Source organism: Photinus pyralis, unplaced genomic scaffold (assembly GCF_008802855.1).
Source record: "Photinus pyralis isolate 1611_PpyrPB1 unplaced genomic scaffold, Ppyr1.3 Ppyr1.4_LG5, whole genome shotgun sequence".
Taxonomy (NCBI): Eukaryota; Metazoa; Arthropoda; class Insecta; order Coleoptera; family Lampyridae; genus Photinus; species Photinus pyralis.
In genome coordinates, this window is record NW_022170596.1 from 30747039 (window position 1) to 30765526 (window position 18488).

The following is an 18488-nucleotide window of genomic DNA, read 5'->3' on the forward strand; positions in this document are numbered from 1 at the left end:
GAACGACACTACCGAAACTTCCGAAGTACCGATTTTTGCCCTTGAATTACCCGAATGCTCTTGGTACCGAAATAAATTTAATGCCGTAACCGACCGACCCGATACCGTACCGGATTATTGCATCCGTAACAATAATTTGTACCGTCATTTTCATTCTAACACATTAAAAGATGAAACCGTTACCGATCCGTGGAAACTTTGTGTTGCCAAACCGAACCGAAACCGTATCTTGCATGAAAATCATGATTCACCTACCGCCGGACATTTAGGTGTCACCAAAACCGTAAACAGAATTTTAGATCATTATTATTGGCCAGGTATGTTCCGAGATGTAGCTAAGTATGTCCGTCACTGTGAGTCTTGCCAACGGTACAAGGTATCTCAACAGCAAGCGGCGGGGAAAATGCAGCTATATCCTAACCGTTTACCCTGGGACATTGTCAGTACCGACATTGTAGGCCCACTTCCCCGTTCCTCGAAAGGAAACCAATATCTTCTGGTTTTCCAAGACCGTTTTACCAAATGGGTATGTTTCAAAGCCGTCCGTAAAGCCACCGCCGCTACCGTTTCTCAGGCTTTATTTGAGGAAGTTGTTACACGTTTTGGTACACCGAGGATTTTGATTACCGATAATGGAGCCCAGTATGACAGCCGAAATTTCAAAAATCTCCTCTCCGAACTTGGTATTACCCACCGTTTCACACCGCCGTATACTCCGCAGGCCAATCCCGTCGAACGTGCCAACCGAACTTTGAAAACCATGATTGCGCAGTTTTGTGAAGAAAATCACCGGAGTTGGGATAGGTTTTTACCTCATTTCATGATGGCTATGAATTCCTCCGTCCAAGAATCAACCGGATTTTCTCCCGCCTACTTGAATTTTGCCCGTGAACTTGTCCTTCCGAATACTGTCCACCGTCAGCAAGAACCTCCGAATCCCGATACCCCTACCGACCTGACCGCCGAAATTCCCGAACACCGTAACCGTTTAGACAATCTTCAGGATGTGTTTCAGCTAGTCGCTAGGAATATAGGCCGAGCGTTTTCAAAGCAGGCGCATCATTACAACCTCCGACACCGAGAATGGAAACCGCATGTGGGTGATTTGGTACTCCGGAAAGACCACCCCCTGTCCAAAGCTGCCATGGGGTATGCCGCGAAATTGGCGCCGTAGTACTCCGGCCCATATGTCATCCACAAAGTGGAGTCACCGGTGGTATTCACCCTGAAACATCCGTCCGAGAGGACCAAGATTCCTAGAGTCCACGTGAAGGATCTGAAACCCTATCGACCGTAATTCCGTAGTTCAAGTTCCGTCCTGTTTGCCCGTCTCCGAGTTTTGTTGTTTGTTTTAGGATACCGTGCCGAAAAGAGTTCCACTCTTTTCTTTCCGAAGAAAGGGGAGTGTGTAACGAAGCACCCGGAATTTCTCCATTTAGTTTGCCGTTTACAAAGACCACCCTGTATGTAACGTTGGTTTGGGCTTCGTTACGCAAGAAGACCGCGATATTTTTGTAACCACCGAAGGATGTTGTCCTGGCGAAGATGAGGGGCAATTAATATTCTTTGATTTCAGCGCCGTTAATTATTTATAAGATGTTTTAGATTCCCATAATAAGTAAAATCAAGGATAAAACGAGTTCAAATCGAGTTGTTTACAAGTTTTGCAGTCCCGTCCGTATGCCTGCATGTTGCGATAAGAGTGTTAAAGCGATAGCGCCGTTTGAGAAGAAAAAGTCCAAAGGAGCTAGTTGCAGATTGGATTGATGAGTACTTAGGTTTGATTACGCTTAATTAGGTAAGCGCTGTTAATTAATGCCATGTTAATGGGCAGTAGTAAACCTTGTCAGAAACCGTCGAGAGAGGTGTCCACAGAGGCGCTGTAATTTTTCTAATTGTTTGCAAGTTGTCCCAGATTTTTAAGATAATCACAGGAGCCGCAATTAATTAAAAACCGAATTATTTTCTACACCGCTCGGTGCGAATGCAGCGAGGCTTTGGAAATTCCCTGTTCCACTTCCACCAAAATTGGTTTCCTTTAAAAGGAAAATGCTCATTTTGGGAGGGATCTTTTCTGCTTCATACTTTCGAGTTGTAAGTACGCCTTTTGATTTCTTTAATTTGCGAAACCGTATCATTCCGAATCCACCGAAACCCTTTTGTTTTACCGTTTTACCGTTTGAGCGACCGTAAGTCAAGCCGTTGTCCTTTCCTTTTCACTACCGTTTTGAGTTTCCCTTTTTTGCACAACCGTAACCTTTTGCCACCGTTCCGCTAAACTTCATTATATTCTGTTCTCCTTGCTTTTCCGCTTTTATTTCCCCTAGACACCGCTAATTGATTTATTGTTTTATTCCCTTTAGGAAATTTACCGTCCGGGCCGTTGGCCATATTTTGTTTTAGATTATCCGGAAGTGACCGCCGCCATTTTGTGGTGAACCCTGACCGATCCCTGGTTATTCCGTTCTCCACTTGAGGATACCCGGAGGCTTTCCACCCCGTCCGCGAAGACCGCACCGCCCCTTTTCCCAAGACTTAGGGGGTGCAGATTAAGTCTTGGTGGCGCCCGAGTGACCGACCGACCGTCCCCGGTGTAATAATTGAATTGTACAATTATATTATTGTTCGACAATTAAATGAACTTGAAATAATTGTGCTTTCCCTTATTTAGAATACCGTTCGTGCACGAGCTAAGGGGGAAGTTCGTCGCAATTTTTTTATTGAAAATTATCATTCTATCTACATTATAATCAAGAACGTATTGCTATCAAACCACAAACAATCGAAACGTTATTGGTACTTTCAAAGCAAGCAAAACATATCATGAAGAATACATTTTCTTCATAAATCAATATTTAAAGAAAATTCCCTCTTGTATACCCCATCGCTTTACACACTGTATATACAGGATGTCCCTAAAAGGTCTGTACAACGCGCTACCAGGGGTTCTTGGTATCAAAATAGGACGATTTAACCCAACTTACCTCTATCCAAAAGTGCCTCGGTAAGGCGCTATCTACCGCCAAAGATTAAAAAAAAAATCGTTATTTTTATTTTATCGGAAAATGGTTTTGCCGATTAAAATGAAATTCAGGATGTGAATGTCTAATGTAAAAAGGGTCTTTGTGATCATCGTTTTGATTGTAGTTGTACTGACCATCCACATCTGAAGAGGTCTAAAACTTTTTAACTACTATTTTGACGGTTCTGAATTTTTGACACTGATAGACAGTTTACTTGCAAGCATTTTTTGTCTCTTGATGAATATCGCTATCTGTGATGGTTTACGAAAAAAAAAAATTTAGGCATGATGAATGGCATGCACCATACATGCGATTGTTCCTCAAAAACCAAGTGCAAGCAAGAAGTAGGCTATGACGATTTGGAAACCTGTTAGTATACTCCCTAACGCATTGGCGACCATTTCCACGACAGTATCCAAACACTAATAGCATATCAGTTAACTCTGCGTTACTGTATTGAAAGGCCATATTACAATTTTAACAATGAAATTTTAAGTCTTCAAGCAAAACGTAAATTGTTCAAGTTTAAGAAACAACAAACAAACGTTACGCCACTCTAAGGTTTCACAGCCATCTTCTGATTTTTTGAGGAACAATCACATGTATGGTGCATGCCATTCATCATGCTTAAATTTTTTTTTTTTCGTAAACCATCACAGATAGCGATATTCATCAAGAGAGAAAAAATGCTTGCAAGTAAACTGTCTATCAGTGTCTAAAAATTCAGAACCGTCAAAATAGTAGTTAAAAAGTTTTAGACCTCTTCAGATGTGGATGGTCAGTATTTTACCACCTACATAGCAACTACAATCAAAACGATGATATCACAAAGACCCTTTTTACATTAGACATTCACATCCCGAATTTCATTTTAATCGGCAAAACCATTTTCCGATAAAATAAAAATAACGATTTTTTTTAAAATCTGGCGGTAGATAGCGCCTTACCGAAGCACTTTTGGATAGAGGTAAGTTGGGTTAAATCGTCCTATTTTGATACCAAGAACCCCTGGTAGCGCGTTGTACAGACATTTTAGGGACACCCTGTATACCTACTGGGAAGGTGCGGCCTGTTATTGCTTGGCTGATAAAAACCTACCTTAAAATTTAAAAGACACTCTATAATTGCTTAAGGCGATTTCTATTTTTTTAAAGTTCGGATGAACTTAAATTTAGCATAAATAATTTTAAAAAGAGGAATACGTATTAAATAGAAGGGTGCGTTAAAAGTGAATTTAGAATCTCCGTAAATGGGCAACGTAAGCAGATTCGGAGTGAATAAACTTAATTTTTTATTCAATGGCTGTACTAAATTTCAAAATTAACACTGTGAATACCGATATAGGTGATTACACATAGCATAGGCCCTCGTTAAGGCAAGCAATAAAGCAATTGCAAAATTATGTAATTAAATACTTTCACTGGGATGAGTATCATATTAATAATTAATAATAAATTATTCGGCAATTTAGTTGTTTTTGAAATTGTGAATTAGGTAATTATGTATCTTTAGTTATACATTATGAGCTAATAATGACTTTGTAGGTATAAAACAAAAATGCTCCGAAAAGATTTTTGAAAAAAATATTATTTCAATTAAAAAAAATGCAGATGATTAGGTTACGCGCATTCAAAAGTTACTTACCATCAAACAGATGCACATACCCAAGGAGTGGAGAGGTCCTGGGTTAGACACAAAATGTTGAAGAAAAGGTGAGGTGTTCCAGGGCACATTCTACAAACCCATTTAAATTACCTATGTCGCATGCTCGCATGGAAAGTGTTGCGAAAAAACGCAGATGATAATTTTATTGCTTTTCTGAACCACGTTAAACGTGTATACAGGGTGGCTTACTAACAACAGTTAATGCCAATTTTGGTTTAGGTACCATTTTTTTAAAAAACCATTGACATACGAATAATGAACATGTTTATCTGCGAGTTCAGAGCAGTTGTTGGGACGCATATTCACCATTTAAAAAAAATCGAAAGAATTTTTACCTTTTCCGCTATAGTGTAAGCCATTATTGTTTTAGAGTTACCACAAAATTAAACAAGTTACCTACATTTAACACACTCACAAACTTGTTTTTTTGCTTATGCACTTAGTGCACTAATGCATTTGTGTGAGATGCTATTTTCTGACACAAGCTATCAATTATTTCAAGGCCTACTTGCAGGGCCTCCGATAAGGGGAGTAAGCCGGGGCAATTGCCCCGGGGCCCGGCCATAATCTGGGGTCCCGGCCAAAAGAAATTTTGAAACTTGATTTTTAACAAAAATCTGCATATGCATATCTCTATGAGAGAATTAAAAAAAATCCACAGCAGAACATTGAAAAAACCATACCATTGAGCCACATTTCCTAATTACGTCACAGTGACAGAAGGCGAGCGTTAATTAAAAGTCTAGTCGCTAGAGTAAAAAACCGTTTGAGATCGCCTATGGGTCAAGATGGGTTAGATCAGTCTCAGCACAGTAGCTCTTGAAGCTCAACTTGCTAGATAAATAATTTTAAGCAAGTGAGCTCAACTTTTGCTAATAAGAAAATCCGCAGAGTTAAATTGTAATTTGGTTATTTGAATTATTAATACTTAATTAATAAAAAATTATGAAAATTGTCGTGTCTGTATGAAAATTATTCAAATGTCCTTTCAAATCCAAGAAATGAAGAATAAAATGTCTAGTTTAAGATAAGAGTGACGGACAAAAAAATTTCAATTATAGAGGCCCGGTCAAAAAATATTCCCGGGGCCCGTGGAGGCTAACGACGGCCCTGCCTACTTGATAAACATTTAAAACGGCTCTGCAAATTCATTTAAATCGGGTTTTCTCTGGAACTACTGATCGGATTTGAAATTTAAAAACAAAATGGGCATTCCTTTCAAATTATCTGGCCCCAATGTTAGTAGATGCGGTGATGACTAAATTAGCAATTACCACTTAGTGCGTACACTTAACGTAGAAGTTTGACATACCGCCATAGACCATTAAGGTCGATTCTCATTAGAGCAGCACCGAGCGGCGCGGCGCAGAGCAGCGCGGCGCGTCGCTAGCAGCAAATTATAGAGGGGTATTCCCACTTAAGCACCATTTGGAAGCGTGACGAAGCAGCGTTTCTGTTTGTGTTCAGTTTAAGGAAGAATGTATTCTTACACGCTCGAAGAAGAGCCACCATCTTCATCATCGCCAGATGATTTCATAATATTTATAGCGGCACTATGCCATGTACACGACGAAAAAAGAAAGCGGACGAGTACAATTAATTTTTCTACTCATATCGTATAATTCAGGATACTCATTGCCCAGTGAAATTAATTTTTCAATTGTTTCACCGTCCATTTCGAAGTACTAAATGACAATTTCTGCAAGTTCCTACACGCTTTGTGATTCACATCTGTGCGTCAGCAAGCAGCGCAGCGCGTTTGCAATGCTCGCAAAGCAATTCCGATGTTGCTGCTTCGTGAAGCGCGGCGCCGCGCTGTGGCGCGCTGCTTAAATGAGAACGGCGCGACCTTATAGTATGCATATAATTGTAAGCAGCATTATCCCACGCCGCGCTGCGCTGCGACGCGCTGCCTTAGTGAGAATCGACCTTTATATCGTCCACAGTGGAATCAATTAGAAATTACACTTAACGTAGAAGTTGGCGAACTCCTAACGCTACTTAGAAAGTGATAACCTTTTCCTGAGGAAGTGTTAATTTTCTTATTGTCATTTCAGGGATAATGGACAACCCTTACCTCTTCAGCCAGTAGGTATGGCAATTTTCATATTTAATTTAAGTAAATTGGATGATAACAGCTGATCACTTGAGTGTGATATGCTTGCCTTTACTAGTAGTCCGAGAGGTGGTAGACATTTTTGGGTAGGTATTTGAGGCACGCTGAAAACTTGTCCAACACTTCTCCAATAATACCCAAACACAGAAATGCAGACTTGGCTGAGGATTGGTGGGGCTAACACTTTGCCAGGGGCCTTCAAAGTTTGAAAAAAATAATGTCATTGATTTGTGAATCAATTTCAGACATATGTGGGCCAAGCATTTGATTCCCTCCATTAGTTTTCTAACTCAATGGACATATGCAGACATACGCTTTTGAGTTTTGTTTTCTAACTCAACGCATACGCTAAAACGCTGCAACAACAGCTAATTAGTATGCGAAATCGATAAAAAATCTTGTCTGAAATTGATTGACAAATCAATGACGCAGGGCCAAGGGATTCCTGATTTGAATTGTATACTGACCGCAATAAATACATGAATACCTACCTGTGTACTTTGATCACTTTTGACGAAAGTTTCAGGAGAATTGTCTTTATTTCGGCATAAGAAACGATGAAAATTTCAACATGATACAAGTACTAATTCAGACGACACTAATAATGTGTAGATCACCCACTACTTCTGACGCATTCAGATACTCGACTGGGCATACATTCTCTTTTCAAACTTTGAAGGCGCCTGGCAAGGTGTTAGCCCCGCTTCTCCTCAGCCAGTCTCTCTCTCAGCGTGCCTCAAATACTTACCCAAAAATGTCCACCAGCTCTCCTACTACAGAAGCATCTGTAGGTATTGAAAACTGTTTTAGATAAACAAACACAGCGGTTTGTAACCTCAAATTCAACCGCGTGAAGTTGACAGCAGTAAAGTACGAACATTAGTAAAATGCTTAATAAAATATAATTACATACATTAGTTGTAATACTCGAAAGAAACTGGTAGTCTTGAAAAGGACGAAAGTAATGAGAAAAAAGATTGCGCAGGGAAATAAACAAACCAAAGGAGGATTAAATTATAGAATATGTACTTACATTAAGCTTCCACCTATGTAAGTGGCGCACACTAATCAAGGATACTGAGAAAACGTCTTTCGAACTGATAGAATGCGAAATAAAAACATGACCACTAAAAGTTTAATATTTTTTATTTATGGGGGTCCTAAATTTATAAATCCCTATGGTCAAATCTAATTGGAACGATGTTAAATGTGTTAGAAACTTTGAAACTAACCATTAAATCTGGCCAACACTCAGTCATCACGTGAACAAAATTCCATCGCACCGTTACCAATCGCAATAATTTTGGATACGCCACTGGCACTTAATGCGACTGCAGCGCGCTCTAAAGTTTATACTTTGGAATCGTTCGAATTTGTTCGTAATTTTGTATCACCATTTCTGGTTAAAACAAGTGATTTTGCCTTGTTTGTTAAGTTTTTTTAGGATAAATTATGTTAATTAATAGTTATTGCCAAAACAATTGAATTTCAACACTTAATAAGTTAATATTCCTCATCCTCCGTTTTCGATATACCTACCATGGAACAAATAAAATTGGAATATTGCATACCTGATGGAAGCGAGGAGCTGGTCAATTTCCCTTTCTATAAATTATCCGAACTGGAACCCTTTGATTACGACAAAATCAGGTAGCTTATAATATTGTCATTTAGTTTTAGTTTAAGGTGGCGCAAAGATTGTACTTAATATACTATACTATTTTTGGATGGCGCGTTTGCATTTACGTTTACATGGACTATCGCTTTAATCAAAAACCACAGTAAGTTGCGTTTATATGTTATTTTACGCAGGCTTTAATAACGACGGTATAGTGTTGCAAAATGCCCAAACACTTTTCAGATATAATATCGGTTTTAATCGCAATACCAACGGAATTGTTATCGCTTGTTGTGCCCGCTCTAGGAGGTTTTCGATATGTTTTCGATCTCGATAGTAATTTTCATTATTTACTATTGGTACTTCTGTTAGTTGTTAATAACGCTGTGAAATAGAAAAATTATGTCAATGAATTTAATGTTACTGGTGTGAGAGAGATAAAGATACTACCACTCGCGTCTGGCTATTATGCTTGTCTCCCTTCCAGTTACGAGTATATAGTTTATATAATGTTGACTTTACACACTTCAAAGCGATGTTGATAACAGCACTTTGTTACGTACGTATAAATAGCCAATGGACACCGCTGTCAATAAAGCCGATATTGTTAAAACCTGTGTTATTTTTTCGTGTAGCATCTTTGGTATGATCTTTGCCATGGCGTTGCCGTGACCATTTCAATAGATGTCGCCAAAATCGCTCGTTTACCATAGATATATAAATACCTAGATACAGCCATCTTTAACAAACGTACCTCGGTTTTTAAAAAACATATCAAAGAAATTTGTACATCTCTCCATTACTTTCTAACCAAGAAGAAACATGTTCTATCTCTTTTTATTGCATTAACCACTATGTCGTACGCGAATCGGACGCTTAAAACAAACTTAGCGCGTCCCATAAGTCATGTGACAGTTGACACATTTCACGATTGAAGAACGGCTCGCGACAGTAATCACTTGGCTGCTACGCACATGCGCAGAACGGTATTTCTTTATTCACATTTCTAAATTCAAATTTAAAGTTTTGTGCATTAATGGGAAGGTGTAATACGCATGTGCGTAGCAGCCAAGTGATTACTGTCGCGAGACGAACGGCACGATTGCGCGAAATCAAATCTAACTAAAAATATTCGCCCTAAACATGATGGGCGGTTTTTAATATTATGTAATTATTGCGTTATCAATTGAATACGAATAACATTAGTGCTTGCCATAATGATAGACGCGTCCATAATTGTTATTCCTGAAATAGTTTTATTACATAGAGCTACACCATTCAAATTTGGGACTATGTGTACCTTGTTTGGCATGATGTGCTGCAGTGAATTCATTGCTGGCTTGCAGAATATAAAAAAAACCGTAAGTAAGTAAAGTTTATGTTCAACATTTTAATTTTAATTGCATGGTTTTAGGCGTAATGGTAACGGAGATTAAGTTGCAACAGGAAGTGAATTGGTTTCCAATTATCATTTTGGCCTATATGATGTTGTTGCAGTGCGTTTGTATCATGATCACGAAGGATCCGTGCAATATTCTTAGGAAAACGAGATTTATAGACTGTGTGTGCGTGCAATATCAAATTTTGGTCGCTACGCGTCTTGCCTACCTTTCGGCATATGTCCAATCGGTGGGGTTTCTTTTTGAAATTATAGTGCTAATTGTAGTAAGTAAGCTACACGTGTACATTTATTTAAAATAAATACAACATCTTAACAATGATATCCAATTGGTGATAATACTCATTTAGTCAACATTCATTACGTTTGTAAAAGTTCACAATCCGAATCATCGTCAGATGAAATTGACAAACCCGAATCATCACTGTCATTATTAACACTTATTATAAAGTTCAGAAACATCAACCAATATAACTTCTCTTTTAAATTAATCACTTTCCACAATATGTTCACACACTTTCTTCCAGTTGTCAGCTGTAATTTTTTCAAATTCTTCATTTGCCAGCTTTCTAAGTAACATATTCCATTTTAAATGTAACATTTCTTGCTTCTATGCGATTTAAATAAATAAACAGGCGGTTTATTTATGTTGTAAAGTCTCAAATCTGATAATTTTCTGTGTGATTTGTGCTAACAATTTGATTGACAGTTATAATAAATAATGCGAATCTTGTCTTCCATGCTCAGGGTACCTCTATAAAGGATAGCGCTATACGTAATTAATGTGCCGAAAGTGATGGTAATAGATGGTACGTCCTTTTAAACTATGTTGGGGTATGGCTGTATCTATGTATTTATATATCTATGTCGTTTACAGAACAGAAACTATTTTACTTCGCAACAACGTTATTGAAGAAATCGCAAGGCCACTTTTGTACTTGTTTATCATATATGTTGTAGAGATCACCTTAAAGGTCCATTTTTTAGACAGGCGGCGGAATGGCTACAGAAGTTTGTTCGACTTGAAAAATTTTACACCGATTTTAACAACTGCATGGATCAGACGTTAGATTTTATATTGAATTACGCTCGAGCTCTCGCATTGCGAAATAACCCAGACGAGCTAAGAGAGGCACTTATGCTTCTGGAGGTTCTTAAGGTCATTATTCAAAGGTAAGCACAAGGTCATTATTATAGGTAACTTGTAAAGGTGTTGAATGTTTCGTCACGCTATATGATGTAATATCAAGATCAGGATACGTCATAAAGACGTGCATATTAAGTGCCTACCTTTATCGATCGGTATATGCACGGTACGTTTTGGACGGGAGTAAAATCATCTGACGAGTACGCCTATGTATTTAGTAGGGGAGCTAGCACGAAACCCACTGAACAAGAATGATCAAAATTTTAACCGATGGAGTTCCATTTTGCCCTATCAGAGTATGCTAAAATCGATCGTCTGTCGCCTCAGATCATACGACTTAAGGCGCTGCGGGTATAGAAAGTTCGTGAAAAACCTACTAAGAATTGTTGTTTTACGGAGTTATCAAAAAATGTGCGCGATTTTTTTAAATATTTTTTAAGAGCTATTATCAACGTTTTCATTTGGTGTATAACTTATTTTCTCGAAAAACAACCTTTCAGAATTGGTACCGAAAGAAGTACCCGCAGCAGCTTAAGTCGTATGACCTGAGGCGGCAGACGATCGATTTTAGCATACTCTAATAGGGCAAAATGGAACTCCATCGGTTAAAATTTTGATCATTCTCGTTCAGTGGATTTCGTGCTAGCTCCCCTACTAATTCTGTGGTCGTCACACGTAACGCTCGCCAGCAGAAGGCGAGGTCGGTCCGCTCACATTTAAAACGCGCATTTAATTGCTTCGAAGTAAATAGAACTAATTTAAGATTATTGCTAATTGTACGTATTAGTTCGTCCCGTTATAAGCGATATTTATTTAGTTGGACGGTGCGTAGCGCAATTGCAAAGCCGTCGCCCTTCGATTATGGGAACGCGGGTTCAAACCCCGTGACCGCCATTCTTTTTTTCTATAATAGATCGCAGCAAAAAGAAGGAAGCAAAAAATTGTGAGAGAGAAAGAAGTAGCCACTTCTGTCGGCACTTGCCAAGCGTCACTTTTTGTTGAAACATCCATAAGAAGCATAGTAGCGTCCTTTTCTGAAGCAAAATCAAATGGAATGAAACAGCTGAAGAAACGCTGGACTAAATGTATTAGTGCAGATGGTATAGTTAGAGAAATATTTTTTTTAAGTTTTGACGGTTTCTTTTTTGGGGAATTTTACTTTCATGTTGAAACGTCGAACGGTTTAAGGTACTTTCGAATCTCGGTAGCAATCGGTTCGTATAGGGCTTCTACGTTGTGTTCTACTATACTCTATTCATTTTAAGAAGGTAGCGGTAGAAAGCATAGGGAAGCTTTGACGTTCACTGTGATTGGTTAAAAAACGAGTCAGTGTTACGCTGAAAATTAAAACGAGTGACGAATTTTGTAAGCTGGTAGTTTTTGTTGCCAAGTAAATTGTCGAACTGTCATTAACTGTTAATATCAAAAATCCACGCGTGAAATCGTTTGATTTATTTCTGTTCGCAGTGCTGGATATTTCTACTTTACAATAATTTGCTGTCGTTTTATATTGTTCCTGTGTGTGCCTATCTTCAAACACTTCTTATAATGAATACAGTATAGGGGAGAGTGGAATTGAATGAAACTTACGAGTTTTGTGCGTAAGAAAATACAATCAGGTAGTCGAGTCAAATGCAGTTAAACCATAGTTAAACAAATTACTAAAAATATGGTTTAACATTAAAAATGGCAAGCAGATAAATCAATATGGCACGGAAACAAATATACGGTCACACAGGCGGCAACGCACCTTCAAGTTTCGATTTGACTGCACTAACGGTTAATGACATATTGATGCATTTTAGTAACGTCCATTTAGGATCGTCGTATTTAGACACGACTATTCTATATGGCATGGCTATGTTTCGTGATCTCTGTTTATTGAAAAGATTCTTGTACTCAAATGTGTGTGTGACATTTTTTGACATACAAATACTTTGAAGCTACAAAAAGTAACGTTTTAATTTTGGGACTGTCGGTCCAATTTCATCGTTGAGGGACATGACACATTGTAAAATGCGAAACCGCGTCGAACAAAGGGCACTATAAGAAACGCGCAAATGTTCTTTTATATCTTGTCTCATTTCCGTGATGCCTCCACAAAAATGTAACACATCTTTTATTCCTTCTACCCTGTTTTCATTTTTCATTCAATTTCGACCTTGACATTCAAAACAAAGTATTTTAACTGACAGCTAGATAAGCAACTGCTACTAAGCAACAATATTAACTAAACAACGCGAAATGATTAGGAATTTGGTTTCGTTTATCCAAAAACGAGTTGTAATTTTTTAGGGTTGCCAACGACGATAACTTATGCCTAAATCAAGAGAGAATAGTGGAGTTTTTGGTTTACGCAATTACGCAAGCAAAAACGAAGATGGTGCAGTTGGAGATTGGAGTTATTTCAGTTGAAATGGTAATCGCTTATCGCGTAGGAGCTGAAAAGCGTATTAGTCGTAATATGACGAAATTACTGGTTGAATGTTGTAAACTGTTTCATTACAACGGAGAACTTTTTCTTCTGACTCGGATAACTAGGATTATCCTCGAAAGGTATGCTTACTAAACTGTCTATATCTAGTGATACAGTAATTGATATTTCCGATATATTCGACACGTTCTATATGGGTTCTTTTAGGGACGATCAAGGGTTACAAGGTTACTAGCAAGATGAATGCGTATTTCTTTATGTCTATGGCAAATAGGTTGTGATGATCCTAGGGGTCCCAGATTCAGCACAGTAATTTTTACTTACCTTATACTTATAAATTGGCATATTTAGGGAAAAATTAATAGAAAAGAAATCTGGCGTTCATGACGAAAATGAAAAATTTTTGGACCAGTTTCAAATCTCGGTACCAATTGACTCGAACTGGGCTTTGTTAAAAAAGCAAAAAATATATTAAAAAAACTAATTTTATCTAATCCATAACTTCAGATTTCAGATATGTCTGAATCTGAGTTATTTAAACTTGTTACGTTTGAATTAAATGGCATAATTATAATAACCATTATTGTACTCATATTACAAAATGTAGTATGTAGGTATTATAATTATCAAGAATAATCATTTTTATTCAATTTTATTGTAATAATTATGAACAACAATAATTTTGTATACCTGTGATAATTAATTTACATTGTACAAAAATAGCACTATTGTACATTTTTATTTTACGATTCTGATCGTGATCGGTCAGAGGGTGCTACTTAATATCCAGAGGGTGCCAGGCACCCTTTGGCACCCCCTGGCTACGGCCCTGATTTACCTTACGAATTAGGAAAACTGCAGGAAAACCTAATTCGGAGTAGCCGGCAGAATGCTCGAAACTGGTCTAAGGTAATTCCCATCTCTGCCACAGATGAAAAATTCACCTCAACCCAGGTTCGAACACCCGACCTTTGGATTTATAGCCCAATGCCCTACCACTGAACCATAAAGCCGTTCATCTTTTTTACTTTGCCTATATAAATGTTGTATGTGTATATCCAAAACTAAATTTGGGTAGATTTATGACAAGACGAATTGGGAACGTTGTGCTCAGATAAAGCGCCAATTTTAAATATCCTGAATTATGTAAGGAGAAGGGCCAGGGCATAGCATTTGGTAGGCGATGACTCTCTAGCGGCCTACACTCTCGTTCCTAGTTCCTGTTGCACGTTGTGACTCATCCGGTTAGGAGGGGGGAGGGGGCAGATGAATGACTACCAACTTCAGGAGGTGGATATGTCACGGCTGCAATGTTCTGCCGTAAATCGTAAAGGTATGTCATCACAACATTTCTAATATGATCAAAGATCGATCGATTTTGTTCAGGATATCCGCTTACTTAGCCGTTGAGCCACTGAACGTCCCTAATAAGCCCGATTCTTGCTCGTTTATTATTGATTATGTCGATATAGGCTAGATCGATTAGCTGTATAATAGTTACGGTATTGTGGGTCACAGAGTCGTACCTACTCAATTTTTAACGGTTAACGACGGCGTTGGTCGATTCCGCGATCAGTAATTTTGTGTATTTCAGGAAGCTTTTTTCTTTCAATAGAGCACAATACTATTTAAAATGGATCGAAAAAAACGCTGTTGACACACTAACGCGGGTAAGTGCTTTATTGTCCAATCCGTATTTATTAAAATTTTGATTCCAGTGCGATTCTGATTTGCTCTTTTTGGAAACATGCTATTGTATTGTCTTATACTACAAAACTTACGCGGGCAATGATTCCATAGGCCATATAAACTTCTTGGATTGCTTAAATGAGTTAATAGCTTACCGTGCAACTAGCAGTAATAATCTTCGTTTTATGATTGATAGTATTTTCGTTATCATTGTTGAACAGTATTATCTTAATGACAGTTACCGGTGGCCGGGTGGTACGGATGCATTATTAGAAACAATTCGGAATTTGCCTGTGGATTACAAAACGTGGCCTTATCACGATAAGGAATTTTTTTTCGTTTTTGCGTACATTCAACTCGACAATGTACGGTAAGTCATTAGGTGCTACTTGCAGCTGGTAATTATGTCAAAATCCTAGCAGAGTCGTTTGTATTCATGGTCCTACCAGCTATACTTTTTCAGGTCCAATTGGTGCGGCGAAACAATATTAAAAGAAATTGAACTCTATTTACGGCGCCCAACTCTACCGCCAAAGTACGTGTTGAAAGGTCTGTTATCCTTGTACCTCAACCTACTCGACAGAGCTGGTCTCGCAACGAGTTATCGCGCGAGAGATATTTTGGTTACCAGCGTAATGTCGGTAAAGTGCATATCTCGTGTAGTTACATTGGATTCTATCCAACTGAATTGGTTCCTTAACGACCCTAATCCTTCAATACAAAATCGAATATTAGTCCATTTACTATCGAAAAAAACCGATGAGGATATTATATCCGCTCTTCAGAAATCCAAATGGCAGCTGCTGTTAATGCCGTTGTTCAATATTGGACTGGACGAACTTCAACGTGATAGGTGAGTAGTTTTTCTTCCTAGTCAATCCGGGGCTTAATGGAATTCCTCCTACGGTCGACAACTAACTCTCTAAAATAAACAGATTTTCTATGTTTTTACAGATTACTACATATACTAGGAAGATTATTAGAAGAAAAAAATTCCCTGGGCCAATTCATCCCTTTGAAAATCGATGTTGCGGGTTATTTGATCCAGAATAGCTTAAAAAAGAATATCCAACAGGTCGGTACGCAAATGTTAAAGTTATGCTATATGAGTAGAATTCCGGAGTTGGTTGCTTACAACTTGGCATTATTTGAACATGTAAAGGATAAACCGTCTGCGTTCTTCTTGTTCTGCGAGAAAGCAACTATTCGAACGTTGTGTTCGTATTGTACGAATGAAGATCAAAGAGTTTCTATTGCAGCAATTAAAATGATGCATTCTTTAATAAAGATACAGGTAAGTAAAAAGCTTATGTAGATAATGAAAAATGTTCTATATCATCAACATTTTTCAAAACAACTTCTCCGTAGCTGCTTTGGTAAAAAAATTCAGTTAAAAATATTGTTTCTAGATGTATACATATCTACGTAACAGTGTATTTTAAATTGTACGTACAGTTGATCTCAATGGATAAAACACATTATACTTACCTGAATCTTTCTCCGAAAACTCGTCGAGTTTTACGTGAAGTGTGAATGCAAATGATATGTCCGTATTTAACGAATTGTATACAGCGTCAGTTGTTGTTTCTACTTTTCAGGTTCAATATGAGGCGGTGTTGTCATACGCTGTGACAATGAACTTCATTAAACTACTGAAAACAGTGCAGAGCGTCACCGAGCAAGTGCTGATCATACTGAAACAAGTTCTAATGCGCAAGAGGGAACTGATAGTGAGTTATGATAAAAGCTCCGTTGTCGGATTGTTTCATTTAATTATTGATATGGCGTTAAACAAGTTGTGGACTAGACCTTGTGTGGAAATATTAAAGATGCTACTACGACTGGAACCAAAACTGATCCATATGCAAGTTTTGCCAAGTTTTCTTAACAATGCGTACGATGCGGTTTTGGGAAGCGGATCTGAAGCACCTTTTTTGACGATTTTAATACTGTGGTTGCGCAATACAAATACGTGCTCTAATCTACGAATACGTCTGATACAACACATTTTTACGAATTTTCCAAAAAAGTGTAAGGTACGTAACTCAAATTCACTATATATAGTCACTGTATTAGTCATTTGATTCATTACAGAAACACTTTGCTACCATTAAGCAGATTTTCATGAAACGTTCTGTGGAAGTCAATACAACTTTATTGACAGGCACCAAGTTTGGTAGCGAAATGGACATCACTTGCCTTAATGTTATTCGCGATTAAAGCTTATCACCTTACTATTTTATTGACGAATCATGAATGTGATCAATACATTTTAAAAAATATGTTTCTACTAGCTTTGTATCCGTTTTGTACCTTATTTGTAGTTTGTGTGTTTATTTTTGAGACGCCAGGTGATCCATCCAAAGTAATACGGACATCGCCGGACGCAAAACATTTGAAACCACAGAAATGTGAAAATTGGACCATTTTCGAAAGATAACAGGCGCCTAGAGGCTGGCGGAGACGATTGTATAATCGGGTAGCAAGTAGGACATTGGATTTAAAGATCTCAAATGAGAAACTTGGCACACTAAACAAAAGAAATCACGGTAATGTAACTAAAGATACGAGTACTAACCTCAATTGATTAGCGCAATCGAAAAAAATCTCATCTCACTAACACGACTCGGGCATGAGGATATGTTAGAGGTTCGTAATAGTTGTGTTTAAATATACCTACTGCCAAATATGTGCTATGGTTAACTACACCATCCACAAAACACCTGTCCAGCTAGTTCAAACAAATAAAACTTGAAACTTTTCTTTTATTTTTATAAGTTCTCCTTGTACACTTTCGGCAACTGGCACATAGAAAAATCCCAATATTGACTTAAATTAATAATTTGGGAGACTCAGTATCCTCGATCAGCTTCTGAAAATTCCAAAGAATTAACTACAATACACTATCACTACACCCTTTCGGCAAAAGAAATAATAAAATCTTAAAACTGAGAGGTTGCACCCTGTATATACAACTTACGACGATACATACATTTTTGAGAGTTGGCAACCATGCAATTTCTAGGTGGGAAAAAACAGCCTGCGCCTGTATTTATATATCTATGCCTGCGCCATCTAAAAAGCACGGACGGGGGTTACGTTTGGCATCTTGTCTTGAATGGCGGTCGTGAACGCGTTGCTCCATAAATGTTTGTTGTTATTTTGTGTTTTTTTTTAAATACAGGTAGTAATCTTTGCATTTCTTTATATCGTATTTGTGTTTTGTATGCCACATTTTATATTTTTTGTGTTTGAATCTTTGTTTTTGAATTTTACTTGGTTTAACCGCAATCCATAATCACACATATGTGATACCGTTATGCTATTGTTTGTAATTGTTTACGTTTTTGGTGTAATGCTTACTAAATTTATGTTTATTGGTGTTGATTACTTGGTC

General features: G+C 37.8%; 1 protein-coding gene and 1 long non-coding RNA gene across 5 annotated transcripts; both read left to right on the plus strand.

The window, feature by feature from the left end:
* The first annotated feature begins 1856 nt into the window (after positions 1–1856).
* Positions 1857–2651, plus strand: LOC116172012. The gene is made up of 2 exons (XR_004145572.1): positions 1857–2094; positions 2364–2651. It is a non-coding gene; the product is annotated as an uncharacterized LOC116172012 (long non-coding RNA).
* Positions 2652–8181: 5530 nt separating this feature from the next.
* Positions 8182–17373, plus strand: LOC116170100. 4 transcript variants are annotated; one of them, XM_031486293.1, is made up of 10 exons: positions 8182–8454; positions 10782–10994; positions 13264–13524; positions 14997–15072; positions 15121–15461; positions 15555–15944; positions 16046–16385; positions 16690–16821; positions 16888–17127; positions 17186–17373. In XM_031486293.1, the coding sequence occupies exons 1-10, from the start codon at positions 8345–8347 to the stop codon at positions 17309–17311; spliced, it is 2229 nt and encodes a 742-aa protein (XP_031342153.1). In that variant the 5' UTR covers positions 8182–8344; the 3' UTR covers positions 17312–17373. The 4 variants fall into 4 exon arrangements, with proteins under 4 accessions (XP_031342153.1, XP_031342151.1, XP_031342152.1 ...); XM_031486291.1 differs by having other exon boundaries at positions 16690–17127; XM_031486292.1 differs by having other exon boundaries at positions 10809–10994; positions 16690–17127.
* Positions 17374–18488: the final 1115 nt, after the last annotated feature.